This window comes from Sceloporus undulatus, chromosome 3, assembly GCF_019175285.1.
Source record: "Sceloporus undulatus isolate JIND9_A2432 ecotype Alabama chromosome 3, SceUnd_v1.1, whole genome shotgun sequence".
NCBI classification, from domain to species: Eukaryota; Metazoa; Chordata; class Lepidosauria; order Squamata; family Phrynosomatidae; genus Sceloporus; species Sceloporus undulatus.
In genome coordinates, this window is record NC_056524.1 from 115,833,157 (window position 1) to 115,853,621 (window position 20,465).

The 20,465-nt window shown below is 38.2% G+C and overlaps 1 protein-coding gene across 2 annotated transcripts in view; it reads left to right on the plus strand.

The window, feature by feature from the left end:
• The window catches only part of NDFIP2 (Nedd4 family interacting protein 2), a 40,275-nt gene that overhangs the window by 16,080 nt on the left and 3,730 nt on the right, over positions 1 to 20,465 (plus strand). Inside the window, exons 2-8 of one of the 2 annotated variants that reach the window (XM_042457658.1) lie at positions 2,242 to 2,401; positions 3,827 to 3,963; positions 6,117 to 6,176; positions 11,047 to 11,134; positions 14,714 to 14,838; positions 17,045 to 17,111; positions 19,259 to 19,364. In XM_042457658.1, coding sequence (XP_042313592.1) covers positions 2,242 to 2,401; positions 3,827 to 3,963; positions 6,117 to 6,176; positions 11,047 to 11,134; positions 14,714 to 14,838; positions 17,045 to 17,111; positions 19,259 to 19,362 — 741 coding nt within the window. In that variant the 3' untranslated portion in view covers positions 19,363 to 19,364. The remainder of the gene's footprint in view (positions 1 to 2,241; positions 2,402 to 3,826; positions 3,964 to 6,116; positions 6,177 to 11,046; positions 11,135 to 14,713; positions 14,839 to 17,044; positions 17,112 to 19,258; positions 19,365 to 20,465) is intronic. The other variant, XM_042457659.1, reaches the window with a different exon arrangement.

Genomic DNA, 20,465 nt, shown 5'->3' on the forward strand with positions numbered 1-20,465 from the left:
GACTTACGGCAACCCTAAGGTGAACATATAACAGGATTTTCTTGCAAAGTTTCTTCAGAGGGGGTTTGCCATTGCTATCCTGTGAGGATGAGAGACTGACTTACCCAAGGTCACCCAGTGGGTTTTCATAACCGACCAGGGATTTGGACTCTGCTCTCCAGAGTAATAGTCCAACGCTCAAACCACTACACCATGCTGCCTCTCTGCTGGCATGTATTTACATGCTGGATATAGAAAGAGGAAAGGTTCCTCTTCTGCAGACAGCATGCAAATACAGTAATAGCCTCTTAAGAGACTAGTTTTAAAAAAGTCTTCAATCAAACTGGTGATGGAAGAAGGATGGAATAATCTCTCATCAACCAGCTTGCTTGATTTTCGGCTTGAACATGAAGGAAAAGGACTTTGTTTGTTCTGTACCTAACATACTGGCTAAATTAGACTGGTAGAAAAAGGAAAGAAATGCCTTCTCCTTTGTCCTCTTCACTCCAGGGCTAGCCATATAACACCGATAACTTGAAGATCTTCATTGGCTGCCTATTCGCTTCCGGGCGCAATACAAGGTGTTGGTCGTTACCTATAAAGCCCTAAATGGCTTGGGCCCAGGGTACTTAGAGGACCGCCTCTCTCCATATAATCCGCCCCGCACTCTCAGATCTGGGGATAAACATCTTTTAAAAGTTCCAGATGCGAGACGAGCTGTCACCACGCAAAGGGCCTTCTCAATAGCGGCCCCTAAGCTCTGGAACTTGATCCCCGACGAGCTCCGCTCGACCCCCTCCCTAGCCCAATTTAAAAAAAGGGCTGAAGACGTATTTGTTCAAACAGGCTTACCCCCAATAGCCCTATTATGTTCCCCTCCCCCATTGCTAGCCTGGATGTTTGTAAATGCTATTGTGTATTGCTGTTTTTATGCCGATATTGCAACTGTTTTTATTGTATTTTATCTGTTATTGGGATGATATATCCCATTATTGTATGCCGCCTTGATCCCTGGAAAGGCGGGATAGAAATAAAACTTTTATTATTTATTATTATTACCTACATAGAATTTCTGGTCATCTGTGGAGACCAGTAAATAGATTAAATACAGGGTTAATTTACAGATCATAAAAATGTTTCATACATTACTTTAAAAAAAACAGTGGGGTTGGTGGATGGGTGTGTACTGAAACTCTTCCAGTTTAATGTAAATCTTTCTCGCATGGCAGGAACTGGGAATTTCCTCTTGGAATCTCAGTCTAGTCCTTGGGTTTCCTCAGATGGCCATAACCCAATCGCTTGGATCCCATCATTTGGTTATATTTTCTGATTTCATTTTATCCCAAGGCTTAATTAACAGTTTGTAAGCCACTCTGATAGCCTTTTGGCTTAAGAGCGAGGTTTATTATTATTATTATTATTATTATTATTATTATTTACTGGCAGTAACAGTTTTAAGCTAAAAGTAGGCCTCTTTAATCACTGTCTTTCCTTTTGGCCCTGGTCACCATTGAAAAGTGACCCTCGCATTCTCTCTAAAATTGAATTTGGCACTTTGCCTAAAAGAGGGTCAACATTCTTGCTTTAATGTGTGGGTAGCCTCAGAATCCCTGAGTCCTGTAGACCAAATGGATGCATCTGTCCTTTCCTATGATAATGTTAATGAAGTTACCAAGAGAAGAGACAGTAGTGTAGTAAGGTAGTGGCTTCTTAGGGGGTGGAGGTATTCCATTTGCATAGTGAATCCAAGCAATGACATTTTAATCTGAAATAATGAGGAATGACCTTTAATAACAAATCCTGAAATCTCTTAGATGAACAGAGGCAGATATTAATTACTGAATGATTTAGAGATGTTTTTTTCATTCCTTAATTGTAAACCATCCTGATTTGCAACCCATGCGTCTTCCTTTTTAAATTAAGAAATTAATTAAAAGGGCTTTAGGAAAGGGCATCACTATAACATTTTTGACGTCAGTGATGCTCATATGTATGTTAAGGCTGGGAAAGAGAGAAAGAAGGAGAAGCCCATTTATTTGAACCTGTTAGCACAGATATGGACGTTTGGGTTGTTCGATAATTTTTTTGCTTGGTGTGTGTTTTTTATTCAAGTGTTCTGGTTCAGATTTTATAGGCACAATACAACATTGGAATGGGGGTTATTTCTTTCAGTACTTTTAATAGTTTCATTATGTATCTTCACTTTTGGGAACAAATGAATTGGGTTACTGTAGGTGAACAATTATATTTCTTTCTTAAAAGCTTCATAATGAGGATGATCCCCCAGAATCATCAGTGGTTGAACAGCCATCCACCTCCACAGAAACTGTACTAGCTTCTCAAACAGAGGCATCTTTACCTGAAGCAGATACTTCACCTCCACCTTATTGTAGTATTGCCGCAGAAGCAGCTGCAACATCAGGTATCTCCCTTTCAGTATGTCTCATTCACAGATATTTTTAACAATGCAAATAACAGCCCAAACTCTTTTTTCCATTCAGTAGTAATATAGTACTATGATTATTTCGTACTTTCTACTTCTGTTCTGTTTAAATATTATTTGCACAGTTCTCCCCATACTCATCTTATTTAAAGAAAAGAACAAATAGTCTTCTCTTGAATCTTAAACATCTTTTTTTAAGAGAAATACTTAGCTGAACAAAATCAGTAGTTGTGATTTTCATTAAAAAAAGAAGAACTTCACAGTTTTTTTTGTACGTCAGCCCTTCGTATCTGTGGACTTCCCATCCACTGATTCAAACATCTGTGGGCAGCAAGCCAGTGTTGTCCCAAATGGTAGTGCATGCCAGTGGCCACACTGTCATTAGGGACAGCCCCTGTTGCCCCATGGTGGCATGTGCACATGGCCGCACCACCATTAAATTTGGTTGTCCCCAGTGGTGGCGCGGCCGCATGAGCACACTGCCACGGGACAGTGGGGGCTGTCCCTGTTGGTGGCTTGGTGACAGACATGCACCGCCGTTGGGGACAATGCAGGTCTTGAACATCCACAGATTTTGGTATCCGTGGGGAGGTGTGTCCGGAACACATCCCTATGGATACTGAGGGCCAACTGTACTATGTTGATTTAATCACCACATGACAATATTATTATATTAATAGTACACATGGATACTATTTGCTATCTTCATTTCAGTTCAAAGTTAAAAAAAAGTCTTAGAGTCAATAGGTGCAAGAAAACTATTTTAATAGAAAACTATTTTGCAAACTGGTTATCAGAGTGTTGAATATGTTTTTATATCTGTGTCCTTCTGTGTTCTTTCTTATGGGAAACAAAATGTTACATGCACAGAATTCTAAATTATTGTGACACAATTAATTTAGAAACTGAAAGATTGAGAATGGCATTTATGCTGAAATTTAATAATAATAATAATAATAATAAATAATAATAAATTATTTATTTATAGCCCACCCAATCTCAAGGAATCCGGGCAGGTTACAGGAATAAAAATATACAGTATACAGAATACAATTAAAAATTCAACATTAGTCCCTTTCCAATCCCCAATTCCCCTCTCTCCCTCCAGGCTAGAAGATGGCAGTTGTTGCCATGGAGGGAGGGCTCAGTCTCTAGTGGGCGTTCCCGATGTCATTGGACCCGCCCCTTCTCTCCTTCCATGATGGAAAAATTTGAGAACACATGCACATACAACTAAAATATTCTTGTAAACAGAAAAAACTAGGAAGACCATGGTTTTTTACATTTTTTTAAAAAAAGTATGGTATATCTGGTCTAGTTTAGTGTAGCTTCTTTAACAGTGCTGTGGATTGTAGTTCTGGCTGGTTCTTTAGACTGAATGTTTGGTTTTTTCTTTCTTTCCAGAAATTGAATCACCTAATGAATTTTATCCTGTGCCACCTCCATACAGTGTAGCTACCTCTCTTCCCACTTACGATGAAGCAGAGAAGGCCAAAGCTGCAGCAATGGCAGCTGCTGCAGCAGAAGCAGCAGCCCACAGAGTAAGTGAGAAATTTGTGCAATGTTGAAATACAGTTTTTCTTAGACAAACATTTCTAGTGCTTCCGTGATTTATCAAGCTCAGTTGGTTATTGAAATAAATTTGGATTAAAAAAAACAGTATAAAACACTTTAAAATGTGGGGTGTCTGCACCACACCTCCTAACTATTTAAAGTCCATTTGACTACTTCACGTTTGTCTTCATTCTTTGCATAATCATTAGCCTCACATTCCAGAACCTGTGACTGAACAAGCTTTGTGTGGCCCACAGGCAACATATTTGTTTCTTATTCTTGCAGAGTGTATGGTGTACCATCATTCATACTGCTTGAGTTGCATTTGGCATGACAAATCAAGTAAAATGCAGGTGCTTGACTTCCTGGGTATACTTAATTAGCACATTAGACTTTATGTGAATGTTCTACTTGGCTATTTTAAAATATATTCATGCGTATGTAATTATACTTATTTTCCAGTTCTGATGATGTCATTTTATTTGTCCAAAGTATGTCTTTCATTTAAATAAAAGGAGATAAAAGGCTAGTATTAGAATCTTTTTTCTACTTTAATTGTGTATATCTGGCAGGATGTAATTGTTCATTAGGTTTCTTCTCAAAGGTAGCAATGAGTAATTTCAGCAATTTTCTTCCCACTGCGAGAAAGTCTTCCAAAACTATGTAATTTTCAAAGGCTGTTTGCAATTCAGGACTTATTCTGTGCAGAATTAGCATGTGATTGATTTGAATAGAAAAAGCATTTTCTGTGCAGGGAACAGCATTTTCTGTACATAAATTGATATTTCTGTTTTGAAATGCTGTTTTATGTGCAAAACAATCATGTGTAAATTTTGCACAGAATAGGCTCCGAATGGAAAGATTCTGATTAGTTCAGGATTCTGCTAGTCAGGGTTTCTCATCACTCTAAAAACTTGTTTGTTGATCTTTTTTCAAATATTTCAAAAATTCTTTCCATCCCCAATATCCTTTTAAAATTATTTTTATTAAACATATACATTTGAATTCACAAAAATAGCAATTAATAAACACACACACACACATTCCTAACCTCAGAACATTGTTCTGAAAATGATAGGTAGCACGAAATGGCCCCTAAGCAAGAAATTTAGAAACCATAAGAATGATAGGTGCAAAAGCGTATGTGGAAGTGGAGTTATCATATTTTTTGTGTATGAGAACATGATAAATTTCCTTTCCCTTCATCCTGAGGGAATGCAATATATAGGGGAGCAATTTGTATGGAAATAGCATGTATCCCAGAAGCATCCTCATACAAGAAAGTTGCAGTATTTCAGAAGACTGTCTCTAGTGGTTGGAGAGTTGGGTTTCATGCAAAACAATTTACCATTTTTAAAATGGTGAAGCATGGTGTCATTGTAGGAATGGCCATCTCACTGTCCCATCTTTGACTCACTTCATCTCATCAGTGCTTTCCCATACTGCTTAATTGTATGAGAGTGGATGGGACAATTGCTGCCTAATTTTTATGCTCTATGCATACTACCACATACTGTAGCTAAGCTAGTTGTGCAGGCAAAAATTAATAAAAAGTATTACTGTTTGGCTGTCTGCTGTCTCTCCAATGTCACAGAAATCATGAGGTTTATCAAATTCCCAGTCCTTAGATGACAGTGATTGGGCATATTGTGGTCAAATGAAGCCTTAGAAACTGGAATTGTTGGTCATTCAGCCTGACACACTCTCCTTTCCCCTGCCCCTGCCCAAGGCATTTGCAGTGAAAAAGATCCCAAATTCCACATGAACCTTTTGGCTGCAGTCCAGCTTTGATTCTGGTAATTTTGTTGAGAAGCCTGCTTTCATTGTGGGAAGCACCAGTACTTGTTCAGATCAGGCCAGTTTGTTCAAGCTTCATCCACTTCCAGTACATATCCCTACTAAAATGCATGTTTGTATATTACAGTTTCCTGGATATTTCTCATTTCTAATTAGTGAAAACACATTATTACTATACAGTATTTGAATTGTAAGATTTGTTTCAAGCTATGTATTTGCACTTTGTTTTGAAATGTATCAAATTTAAAGCTAGTTTGGTAGGAACAGTGCTTCAATGTTTTACTTATACTGAATGGCTTAACACTCCTTTAGTTCTTCTGTCTTATTTTCTTTACATGCTTAGCACGGCCAATTTAGGGAGTCTAGGAGTCTGTTTGATGAAATATTCCTGAGTCCACCAGAGGTATGGTACAGTTCTATGAAGTTCAGATTTTGTAGCTATTCTTCTTTCTGGCAAGCAAAACTGAGTAATACTCCCTATACCTTTTCTTCCTCCTTTTGATGAAATTGTCATTATTCAAATCCAGAATGACACATAAAATTCTCATTTGTTTCCTAAAAGGCATTAACTTACAGGGCAATCCTCTCCAGTTTCAGAGTAAGATTTGCTGAGTTCATTTGTGCTTACTCCAAGGAAAGTGAATATAGAAGGCTGCAGTTTCAGGCGGGATACAGACCACCCCTTTGGGGCGGCCTGCACCTGCCCCTTTCCCCGACAGATCGGGGCCTGAGCTGCCACAGCGGCAGCCCTGGAGGACCCGATCCGCCGCTTTTCCAGGCTTCGGGGAAGCAGCAAAATGCCGCTTCCCCGAAAAGGGGTGTCCTTGGGGCTTCATGCCCCAAGGACACCCCGAAAGCAGCGGGGAGACAGAGAAAGGGGCCAAGCTCTTCAGTGTAAGGGCTGCACCTGCGATATGTGGCGCGGTACGTCAAAATGGTGATGCCCATGTGTACAAGGCACCGCCATTTTGACGCCCCCATCACATGCTAGGGGTGAGGTCGGTATGGATGCTGCGTCCTTGGCCAACCCCTAGCACGTGACGGGGACGCACTATCTGCCGGTATGTACAGTGCCTCACTCAGGCATATGCAAGACTAAGCAGCATGGGACGAAATGGGGTTTACTTCACACTAAACATACATAGTACTGTGCTGATAGAAAAATATATTTTTAGTTCTTGTAGTTGTGGAAGTAAAAAGCAAATAATTTGAAAGACCAGGAATTAACAATCCAGTAAAGTGAGCCATCCTTAACAGGATTAGGCAACGTGAGGCAATACAGATATTGTTGAAAGTTCAGATTCCAACAATCTGCCGGGAAGCCGGCATAGCCAGTAATGAGGGATAATGGGTGTTGCAGTCCAACAGCATCATTTTAATCAACAATACAATTCAACTGCCCCCCCTTTTATTTTCTGATGATTGTATAATGGTGTCACTGGTCCTGTTCATGTTATTACTCACATGAATATGATAATCCTGTTGATTATGCAGGGGACTAATTTACATAAAGAGCCTCTGTGAGTACAGGAGGCTCTCTTCTTCACATGTTGTGCCAAATGTAAATTAATGAGCAGTGCACCTTTGGGGTCGGAGTTAAATATATTAATCCACTGTCCCATTCAACATTCTTACCTTTTTCTTTTAGTACATTTGAATTACATGTAGGACTAGAAGCATGCCAAAATTGTGTAGGAGCACAGAATGTGATGGCAATTTTTTTAGAAATAGAAAGTTGTATTTTCAATCTTTAGGACTGCAAAGATATGACTGAAAGTATTTAATGAATGCCTGCTGAAAGTGAAAACCCAGAAACCAAAGAGAGAGGCAGATAAGATTTTTAGAAGATAGAAGTTGGGGGCAGTGTATTTGTCTTATTTGTTGTGTGTGGCATTCCTATGATTATCAAAACCAAAAATATAGATAAATGGGACAAACCAGTACATCTGCATAATTTATATAGATTACAACAGAGAATTAACGTGAGTTCATATGCAATTTGGACTGTATTTGTTTTGTTTTAGTACAGTCCTTATACACTGCTGAATGTTCAACATTTTCAGATAAGTTTAGAATTGTGCCAACATCAAAGTTTAGTTACATGCTACAGATCACATCTGGCCTTTATAGCAAGTAACCTTAATTATGGTGCTCTTGGTGGCATGTTGAAACATGTAAAGAGAGGAAACAGTTTTATTCATACTATCCAGTTTTGGAGGACAAGTGAAAAGACAAAAGTTCAACGGATATTAAGATATCATTAGGTATAATGCAATCAGTGTCTGAAAATTGTAGGGAATTGTATCTACCCAGAGTAGTTAAAGAGTAGGCTACAGGCTGTCATCACTGTTGAGCAGTCTGATAAGAAAGTTGTAAATGAATGCTCACATGAATTGTAGGGGCATAGATACACTAAAAAATAAATATTAAAAATTAAATGGGAGATTGAAAGCCAATTCCACTTTTAAAAACACAAGTATGCATGGCCATCTTCTAAAATAAATCCTGATGACAAAAGAGAGACTCTAACTAGTGTACCTGTTTCTTGGCACAGGTGCATACTATCTAGATTATCTTGAAGAATTTTACCCAACATCAATCCTTTTTTAGGCCTATTCATTCATATGTATGCTTAAAGGGAAAACATGCCTGAGGTAAATTGTTTGGGAAATGTCATGACTTTAATGTCATGCTATAAATCTTGGTCTATCTGAATTATTTTATGATGCCGACAATAATCTTTTAGCATTTGTATGCCAAAAATGTGAATCCACAGTACGGATAACATTGTTCATTAAGGTTTCTTGGATATTAGCACCCTCTGGTGCCTGAATATCAGCAAACCATTTAGTTTGAAAATATTGTTAGTCTTTTGTGGATTAAATGATCACTTCAGTTACCAGTGTGATAGCATAGTTGCATTAGAGTATGTCACATAGTACTAAGTAGTAATATTTTTCCAAAATGCAAGAGTTGTTTCTAAGAGTGGGACTAAATTAAAATTAGTTGGACTCAAAACCACCCGAAACTCCAAAATCGTGTGTGAATACTTTGGGAATAAAAGTGTGTGCAGTCTTGCAAAGGTGCTACTAAATTTAAACATTGGTCCAGTGTTGCTTGTTTGTGTTTTAATTCTCTTAAAAGTCTTTAGACTTCCTAGAGTTCCTTGAGAATGGGGAACAGTGTTTCATGAAAGACACAAGCTTTGGAGAAATTTCCAAAGGGTAGTCATGTTCATGCAGCAAAACTACAGTAGTATGATACTTTAAGGAGTAATAGATCTATTAAAGCATGGCATTTTATGAACTGTAGTTGTTTTTTAAAATTAAAAGTGACCAGATGTCTTCCAGTTTTGAAATAGCATCCTGTCCAGCTTGTGGCAGTGGGAGGGAGAGGGAACAAAAGTGTAGTAAAACCATAGTTAAAAATGTAAGGGGGGTATAGGATGTTTTTGGCCTCACTGGAGCACTTGTTGTGTGCATGCCATCCATGAGCTGCACCTTGTGCATTCTAGCATTAAAAGCAATAGACACACATCTCACATACAATAACATAATTTTACACGTTAATGTTTTAATAATTTTAATATACAGTATTAAAATTTACTTCCAAGACAGTGATTCTGGGAAACAGGCCCCAATATCCACAACCACTCGGGCTTACATAGAAATAGGAGTGGCATCTACATAGAAGAAAGTTGCCATCTCCAAAATAAGTAGATACAAATCTTCAATGAGTTCTACCATGTAGTCTAACTGATAAAATAAGCCTATTTTTTCAAAATTCAAGGCATAGCATGAAGGTACTCTAAGTTTGATCAGTATGCAATCAGTACCCTTCATAAATTGCTCTGACGTCTGGGAAAGATGGGTGCAATGTGAATGCAATAAAATAAGTGCAAAAGAGAAAAAGGTAATTCTTTTCAGTAGTAGGCTCCAATGTTGAATGGACATAATTATGAATATTATATGAATTTCAGCTGTTTCGAACTCACTTCAAATCACATCTATACGCTGTCCTGTAACAGTGTTCTCAGAATGGTTTACAATAAGATATAAAAACACAGTTCAGATTACACATATATAAAGCAGGAAGAGATGAAAATTTTTGGGAAAATCATCATGTTTTACCTGGTGAAACACCAGAATCTGTGCCAGGCAAGTCTCCCCAGAGAGGGTTTCCATTAATGAAAATGTTCTTACCTTAGTAGTCACATGTTGTACCTCACCTAGAAAAAGACCTCAGAGGAAATTCAAGTATCCTGGTTCTAAACTGTAAAAGACTTTCAGAATCAACACTTGTACCTTGAACTAGGCCCAACAAAAGTCTGGGAGCCAGTGAAACACTGGTACGATATGCTCATCTTGCTCAGCCCAAATTAGCAATCTTATTGTGTTTACAGTCTGTCTTCAAATGAAATCATAGATACAATTCATAACAGTAGAAACAGGAACTTACTTGGGCATGGATAGTTGAAACCAGACTAATCCCTTCATAGGTATGTGTCGCCGTAGGTTGGTGTCGCCATTTGAATTGGTAAAAGGCACTGTGTGGCATGAAGGCTGTCTGTGGCTCAAGTGACACAGAAGGATCAAGATCACCCCAAAACTGTTTTAGGAGCACTGGAATCTCAGCCAAAATAGGCATAACACTGTCTACTTGGGTAATCTAAAGGACTTTGGACAGCAAGACCTTAAAAACTGCTTAATGCAATTTGAAATAGCAAAACCTCTTTAATGTAGCATGGCATGTGTTTTAAAAGAACAGTATTGAAGGGTAATACAGATTATTATGTATATTCAATATCTGTGCAACTTGTATATGTCTGTAGCAACCTTGTTTGCTTGCATGAATCTGTATATACTCATGTATAAGTCTAGAAATTTTAGTCAAAAATTGATCCAAAAAACTGAGTAGATTGAAAGGCAAGAGTGTAATCTGTCTTGGAAGCACTGAGCTCATCCTGCCAACCTTTAGAGTGAAAACAAAGTTATGCCTGCTGGAATTTTGTTAGGTCTTTGGCATCATTTTCCTTTGCTTCATTCTTTACAACTTTTGCTACATGCCCCTAAGTTTTACCCTTGACTTATCCATGGGTCCTGTCAAAATCTATAATTTTGGCTCCAAAACCAGCCCTTGACTTATACATGCGGTTGATTTATAGTCTAGTATATATAGTAACTCCTGCTTAAATATTTAGTTTGCAAAATCTTAATTATTTTAATTCTAGATAAGCTGTATTATTTTAAAATGTAACTGTCATAAACTTAAAGGAAGAAGAGTATCCCCCAAGGGATGATTTCAGTGATGCAGACCAGCTCCGTGTTGGCAATGATGGCATCTTCATGTTGGCCTTTTTCAGTAAGTATCACATAACTTTGCATCTGCAATTTCTGCAAGCAGTATTTCTGTAAGGCAGAATGATGAACATGTAGTTTTCCTAATGTTGATGGACTACAACTCCAGTCAGCCTTAGCCAGTATAGCCAAGAGGTGATTGGAGTAGCAGTCCAGCATCTGGAGGGTCACATGTTCCCCCTCCCTGGTTTATGGTAAATACAGCAAGAAGCTTGATCTAGGTAATGATGCTGTTGTTCTAGTCACACAAGATACAGTGCTCTTAGTACGGAACAAAAGGTCCTTTTTATAATTGTGCAGTCATCGCTGTGCTACTTATATGTTATGTAAAACTTAGTTTGATGTGGTGTGTATGCACATGTACAACAGGTTAAAGAACTTAAAATTTCATATGTTGTGTAAAGACAAGTTGAACAACTTGTAATCTGTAATTTAAAGTCCATCTGCTTGGTCCAGGACTCAGCGGAAGAGAAGAACTGCTGGACCTCATTCCCTTACTCACCATCATTCCCTTCTCCTTTTGTGTTATGTCTTTTTAGAGTGTATGCCTGGGGGCAGGGAAGTACAGTATCTAATTAAAAATAATAATTGTAAGCAGCTCTGAAAGCCTTTAATATAATAATAATAATAATAATAAATTTTATTTGTATACCGCTTTTCCATAGATCAAAGCGGTTTACAGACCATATAAAAACCATTAAAAACATCTCATAAAAATAGATAAAAATAGATAAAATCCACTAATAGAAATTATACAAAATCTGAACACAATCATTCAACAGGGTAAGGCAGAGAATCGATGGGAACGGCAATACCACAGCTTCATTTTACAGAGGGGAAGGCTTGACAGAAGAGGAAGGTTTTGAGCCTCTTTTTAAATGTTACCAGGGAGGTCACAAGACGGAGCTCCTCGGGGAGACCATTCCAAATTTGTGGGGCCGCCACTGAATAGGCCATCTGGGATGTAGAAACATGTTTGGAAGATGGAATTTCCAACAAGTTCTTCCCGGATGTCCTGAGTGTGCGGGGCAGATTATATGGGGAGATGTGGTCCCTCAAGTAACTCGGGCCCAAGCCATATAGGGCTTTATAGGTAATAACCAACACCTTGTATTGTGCTCGGAAGCGAATAGGCAGCCAGTGGAGATCTTTCAGAATAGGTGTTATATGGTCAAACCTGGATGCACCGGTGACCAATCTGGCTGCCATGTTTTGTACTAGCTGAAGCTTCCGGGCTTGGTACAAGGGTAGCCCCATGTAGAGTGTATTACAGAAATCTAGACGAGAGGTTACCAGAGCATGTACCACAGTTTCAAGGTCCCTTTGGCCCAGGTAGGGTCGCAGTTGGCGTATCAACCGAAGTTGATAGCAAGCACTTCTGACCGTCAAATCTACTTGAGATGTCAACTGCAGAGACGAGTCCAGAAGTACTCCTAGACTGCGAACTTTGTCCTTCAGGGGAAGTGTGACCCCATTCAGGACAGGTAGATAAATTTCCTTCCCCGGGCCTGGGGAACATATCACCAGTACTTCCGTTTTCTCTGGATTCAGACTGAGTTTGTTTTCCCTCATCCAGCCCATTACCGACTCCAGGCAGGCGTTCAAAGGAGAGACTCCATCCTTAGTCACTGCATCAGTCGGAGAGACAGAGAAGCATATTTGGGTGTCATCAGCATACTGATAACACCACACCCCGTGTCTCCGGATGATCTCTCCCAGCGGTTTCATGTAAATGTTAAACAAAGTGGGGGACAAGATAGCTCCCTGAGGGACACCAGATGTAAGTTCCTTCTTAGAGGAGCAAGTGTCCCCCAACAGCGCCATCTGGGATCTGCCCGAGAGGTAGGAACGGAACCACTGGAGCGCAGTGCCCCCGATACCCAACTCTCTCAGGCGTTCCAGAAGGATACCGTGGTCAATGGTATCGAAAGCCGCTGAGATGTCCAAAAGCACCAACAAGGTCACACTTCCCCTGTCAATGCCCAGACGGAGATCATCGACTAAGGCGACCATGGCAGCCTCAACTCCAAATCCCGCTCTGAAGCCAGTTTGAAATGGGTCCAGATAATCGGTTTCATCCAAGACAGATTGGAGCTGGAAGGCAACTGCTCTCCTTTAGGGCTGAAGGGCGGAATATAAATACTGTAAATAAAAAAAAATGTGTTTATCAGATAAATTAGAAACAATCAGACACAACCATGAAATAATGAATATCAGAAATCTAGAACCATTTCCATGGGATGTTTTAGATAATGTTTTGTTTCATGTACCAGTACCAAATGTATTTCCTCAAAATTGTCTTGCTCAAGAGTAATGAATAAAAGGGTCTCATTTTGTATTTACAGACATTGTAGATCAAAATCCAGACATTCATTTTTGTGTTTTCATTACATGCACTAAACACAGCCAAAGACCTTTTTAAAAAAAAATTGTTTCTGTAGTTGGCATATTTCTGTTATGGAAAGGGTTGTAATCCGTGTGTGATATATGACTGCCATCTTGTGATAATTTTCTGTATTGCAGCTTTTAGGGTCCAGCATTTAAGCTGGTAATATGTTAACAGTATTTGCATATTGCTTGAAATACATTTGGCTTTCAATGTACAGAGGTTTTGTGATTTTTAAAAGTCACATACTTATAGATAGGTTATACATATATGTGGATTTATTTTTATCTATATTTGCTAAATTTATATCTCATCTATCTGCCAAAAATGGCACTTGAGGCAATTGATAATTGTAAGCCCAAATACACACACACACACACACTTTTAAAAATATAGAGTGGAAAGACATTATCAAAAAGAAACAGGAGCACCCAACCTGTCAGAGCCATCTTCAACAAAAGCCTGTCCCAAATGTCAAAGGCCTTTAACAAAAGGCCAAAGAGGTCTTTGCTTTTATTAGATACTGCTTGTGAGACAAAAAGACATAGAAGACTGAAGAAGGATAAAGAGTCAGTGTCAACTCTTAGCATCATGTAAACTAGGCCAGCATAACTTGTGACTCAGAAATCCCAACATAGCATACCAGCTATATAGTCACCATTTTTCTGTGCCACAAGCAGGTGGTAAAACCAGGTTTACTGAACTGCTAGTAGGCTACTGTACATGGCCTTTAGGGTGTGTTCTGTTTGGTAGATGACAAGTTGTATAACTCAGATGATGGCAAGAAAACAGTAGTAGACCAATAAATCAAATTGACACAATTGATTTATTTATACTTCTAAAAATGCATGTTCTAGAAAAGTAGAGTTACACTTATGAAAATAATGATAAAAATAATGGTAGGACCTAACCTCTTGCAAATGAAAGGCAAGTTTGAAAGGCAAGTTTGTACATTTGTTTCATACAATGTATAAAATTACAGTTCTCTCAAACATTTAGTGCATTGCTGTGTTCCTTGATTCCCTCTGCTAAGTGGTTTCACTTCTGTTGTTCCTTGTGTAAAATCTGAATCTGAAGTTTGGAAGACCAGTAAAAACTCTTCAATAAGTATACTGATAAAGTCAGACTTAATAAGCATTATCAGAATTCAGCTAAATTGGAAAACGTTCTTAACAAGAGATATTTATTTCATTTCAGTGGCATTCATTTTCAACTGGATTGGATTTTGTTTATCATTCTGTATAACTAACACCATAGCAGGAAGATATGGTGCCATCTGTGGATTTGGACTGTCCTTGATCAAATGGATACTTATTGTCAGGGTAAGTATTGCTGTTTAAATTACAAGTTGATTTTTTTAAACCTTCATACATTAGGATAGGACAGGCTAATTCCTGAGAGTCATGTTTTCTTTCAGATTCCACATAAATATTAAAATCTAAAATAAATATTCTTTGATATTGGCAAAGATCCTGTTCAGTGATTGCAGAATGCAAAGATCCACCAGTGTACTTAAGGTGGAGTTCTGAAGGTGCCATCTGTTTCATTTTCCCTGTTTGTGCAACATACCACATAGTCTATGGAGGGAGGGGAATGAGGGCTGCAGAAAATTTTAATTGTACATGAGGGAAAATTTACCTAGATATGAGAAGACCTTTAAAAAAATCAGAAGAAGTAAGAGATGGGAATGATTTTCCCCCTGGTTTTTCCTCTTCTTCTTCTTTTTCCCCCCGAAGGCATTTTTCCCTCCTGGAAATGGATTATGGAATATTTTCCTTTAGATTGGTGACTAAAACGTTTAAAGCCAAAGTGTTCGCATCTTTATGACCCAAAATAACTTCTAAAGACTATGTAAGAGTCTTTAGAAGGGCTTTTGTGTAAGATTATATATTGAACATACAAAATATTTTTCTTTCTTCAGTCAGTCAGTCAACCTTTATTAGGCATAGAGTTTCTTTCTTTTACTAATGTTGATACTTCTTGTTTTCACTGAGATTTTGCTGCCCAAGTTCAGAGTTATCTTTACAGTTCAGTTCAGAGTTCAGCTGTTTCTTACAGTTTAGACCCTTGTAACAAAAGTGTTGCTCCATTTGTAACAAAACAGAAAAATTTAAAAAGTAAGTTCAATTTGTAACTGTTGTTGTAAGGCTAAGAAGCCACCTCTCCTTAAATGGTAAACAGCGTTTTCATTATTTAAGCACTGGCCTAAATGCATATGCTAGTTACAGCTAAAGTACACCCATTGAATCAGTGTGATTTAGAAACGTGTTGGTTCACCATTCAATAGTTGATCCAGTATGAATTGAATGAATTGGGGCTCTAGTTTGCACTTGTAATGCAATTCAGGTTAAAGATGTTTTAAAAAATATAGTATAGTCTATAATACTGAGGGAAGCTTATTTGTATATCTGTGGGTATTGGAATTTATTAATTTACTGAAATGTATTCATTCATTTATGTAAATACTATAAACTAAAACGGTGAAAAACTGTTTAAATAATTAACCTATGAATTGTTTTAAAGTATCAACCTGGGCAAATAAGTATGCCATGCCATCTGATGCTTTACATTAAGAGCCCTATGTTGTCTATTTAAAATTTGACTTAACCAAAAAATTTTGCTGGCTGACTAATCATTTTGTGACACAAAACAACATAGAATTGACAAGTTGAATCAGTTGTGATGTCAACAGAGAAAGAAATGATGAACCTGCAGTAAATTTATTTTTCCAAGTTGTAGTGAAGGCTCTATAGTATTAGGAATATGAGGCTAAAACTCTGGTCAGAGTTCTTGGAGACGTTTGATTCAACTTTTTTTTATCAGCGAAGCATGTCGTCTGGAGACTGTTCAAGACTAGATACCTGTCTCCAAAATCATCACACCCTACCCTCCAGCTGCCTGTTCAGATTCCCACATTACAGAGAAGACAAAACTGTCTACCATGCTCACTAACAGGAACGATTGAATTGGCCCTTCAAGGTTCATTTAGCTGCGTTCAGCTCACTGCTGGGAACTGAATGCAGGAGCATCTAGTTTGAAAATGAAAAGAGTTTAATGAATTGGAGCTCTTTATGGGACTGGTTTACTTGGCAGCAATTATCAGTAGGGGGTGTACAGAAGGTCAAAAGCTTTCCTTTTGTGGGGTCAGCCAAACATCCCCATCTGATAAGATTAAACTAATGTAACTTTTGGTGTTAATATCAAAAGCAGCAGGCTGTTGTAATGTATTTGGGATGGCAGACAATGGAAGGGGGGAGGGAGAAGTACCAGCAGAACTTCACACCAGCAGAACTATTTATAACAGTGAATGATAGGTTCTAGTGAGCAGTGCTTAATACACTTTTTCACAGACTGGTTCATTTCACAGGTTTTCAAACTACACAAAGAAAAATACCTCAAAACCTATTTTATATTCTAATGCTTTATAGAATATTTGTCTTCCAACATGCATTGACCATGTATGTACTAAAATGCATTTGGTTTGTCAGGTATCCTTCATATGTAATATAGCTTACCTGTTTGTTTTAGTTTTCAGATTACTTTACTGGGTATTTCAATGGACAATACTGGCTTTGGTGGATATTTCTTGTGCTTGGTAAGTCCTGAACTTTGAATTTTGTAACTAGAATTTTATATAAATAAAATTTTATACAAATAGAAAAATCTAAATTTGATTTAATAAGTATTTTGCCAATGTGTGAATTTTCACAGGTATGTTAACAAGCATCAAATGTTGATTGGTATTGCTAACAAAACTTATTGCAAACCATATACCATGGAGTGAATTTTTATATTGCTACCTTTCAAATAAAATACTTTTCAAAAGAGACACTTACAAGTTAATAGTGAAATACATACAACCAATCTCCAAGGTGTAAAATTTGAACAGTATTTAGCTTTTTAAAAGATGTTTGTGAAAATATTGCCCCATATTTGTCTTTAAAATTGTATCTGTATTTGCAAATGTGTAGGTTATTTTTTCCTAAATCTAATTTGTAAACTAGATTTAGATCTCTGTTACAACAAACTATGCTGAGGATAAATTTTTCTGAATGTTGTTATTAAATCCCTTCTATTTTTGAAATGATCTCAATGTGGCTACATTATACCATCAATCTAAATATAAACATTCCCAAAGTTAAAATTTATTCCTTTCCTATTTAAGGAGCCTAGTTTTCATAAGCAATTTTGTACTATGATCGCCTGGAAAAAAACCTCTGAGACTCTATAAATTATTTTGAATACCAATGTGTCTATCAGTTTCTATATGATTCATGGAGGCATCCGTTTTTGCCTTAGAAATGCACCATGCATTAATCATTATGCACTCAGGCAAGGGAAGGGCTTTATGCCTACTGAACACAGTGCTTCTGTTTCCCAGTTGTCTTTTGAAAAGCTGTCTGCTAAGCTTCAAGCTTTGGGGGAAGGGAAAGAAGGCTTCGTATTTTAGCACCCAGTGTGTCTCCATAGCTTAGCACACTTGGCTGGGTCAGCTGGTGAAATTGACTTGGTGTGAGACTGTTAACCAGCTTCATGCATCTAATCTTGTTCCTAGGCCACAAATCCTGTAGCCTATCTCAACTATAACTTTGTTTATAAAAATCTCCAAAATAAAGATGGCCAAGGCTGTTTGCAAATTAAATGAAATACAGTTGTCCCTCAACATTTGCGGCTTTGACACTCACAGTTTCAGTTATTCGCGAGGTCAAGGCTGCTGCACATGCACTCCTCCTCTTCATCCTTCCCAGGCTTTTTCCCTGGGGCGGAAAAAGCCCAGGAGGGAGAAACCAGGAAGAGTGTATGCAGGATGGAGAACTGCCTCTTTCCTTAAGCAGCTCTCTGCTTTGGGAAGGGGTTTGGGGAAAATAATCCCCCATACTTTTCCAGAACAGGGAGCTGTGTGGGAAAAGACAGCTCTCTTGCCTTGGAAAGGGGTTTGGGGAAAGCAAACTCACCTTTCCTGCCATTCCAAAGCATCAGAGAGCTCCCTGGAGCTCCCTGAAGCCTTGGAAGGGAAGGAGGGAGCCGCAAATGCCCACCCCCCTGCCTTTCTAACACCTTAGAGAGCTTGCTAAAGCTGTTTGATGCTTCAGAAGGGAGATGGGGGCGTGGACACACACCCTGCTCTTGCACCACCATCTTATTTGAGAATTTTGTCTTTCGCAGGGGTCTTGTGGCTCTAACCCCCAGGAATGTCAAGAGCCAACTTGTAATAACATATAAAATAAATGTATACAACAGCGATTCATAGAAAAATAGGCAATACATTCTCAGGCATACAGAAGCCAAAATGCCCAGACAACCAATAGGATAAAACTAAAAGTTAGGGAAAAGGTCTACACTAAAACACCAAGAAAAAGTAAGACTGCAGACTGGAACATGCACACACACGTGCGTTTTGATTCATACTTCGTGCTCCTTAAATGGTAGCATTCCTATGAAAAAAACACGTGAAAAAGATCAGTGAAACCATAGTTACATATTAATCAAAAATTCAAAGTTGTCTAAAGATTGTATCCAGGAAATATTGTCTTTCATTTGAGTTGTCATGCAACTTAAGCTTCTGCCTATCCACTTAGAAATTAATCATTAGTTACATTTTGTACCAATTTTTCTGTACCATTTTTCTAAAATGGCAAATTATTCTTTATCCCTTTTTCTTAATTCTGCACCTGTGTCCATATTATTCTGTTGCCACAGAAGTACATCTTTTAATGTTTCATATTTTATCTTTGGTTTTAGGCCTTCTCTTGTTTTTCCGAGGTTTTGTTAATTATCTGAAAGTCAGAAATATGTCTGAAAGTATGGCAGCTGCTCATAGAACAAGATTTTTCTTCTTGTACTAGAGGTAAGCAGTGTTGTTCCTCCTGTAAGTGAGAACTTTAATTCTATCTGAATGAAAAAATTAAATAACAGTGTATTGAATTTGATTTGTTAATTTTAATAACAACCATATACAAGACGTAATGATAATAACTTTTGTAGAGAAGAGTTTGGTTTTTTTAATCTGTCTAGAATATGTTTTCTTTGCCTTTAGCATTGCTGAAAAACCCTTTGTTTTTCAGATCTTGCTGGACTTGGCCAATTTTGAGTTAGGATGGGTAGTGTTGATCAGATCACCAGGAGAGCCACCATTTCATATTGTTCCTTTCAAAACAAAAACATCTTGCATGACTGTACATTACATGTTCTTGTAGCACTTTTGTTGTTGTCTACCTTCAAGTCGTTTCAGACTTATGACAACCCTAAAGTGAACGTATCATGGGGTTTTTTTTGGCACGTTTCTTCAGGGAGGGTTTGCTATTGCCTTCCTCTGAGCCCGAGAAAGTGTGACTTGCCCAAGTTCACCCAGTGGGTTTACATGGCTGACCCAGAATTCAAATCCTGGTCTCCAGAGTCCTAGTCCATTGCTCAAACCACTACACCACACTGGCTCTTAGTTCTAGTTGATAGTAATGCAAGATGGGAATATTCTCCAGTGAGTATTCTCTTGAGAATTTTTGAGAATTTAAAATTTTTTCATTACCTCTCTAAATAACTTTCAGATGACTCTTGAGTGTTATATAATGTTTCAGATGGTTTGATAACATTGCAAATGTTATGGAACTTCTGCTGCTGTTGTAAATTGCACCCTCCCACTACACCACCATCATTTTTCACTTCCCTTTCCACTGTACCTGCTCTTCCGCTCCCTCGTTCTTCTACTGTTTTCATCCCTTCCCTCTCCTTCCTCACTTTTCATATGTTTCCCGCTTGCCACTTCTGCCTTCCTCCATCTCACTCCCACCATTATAATCTCCCACCTCTTTGAAGGGGAGAGACTGACACAGAATAGGGATTCTGTGTTCATCAGTTTCCCTTTCTAACCTGGTTGAGCTGGTATCAAGGTGGTGCTTGAGTTACCAGCTTGTGCCCAAACTTCAGGTTATGCTATACCTACTTTTCCATG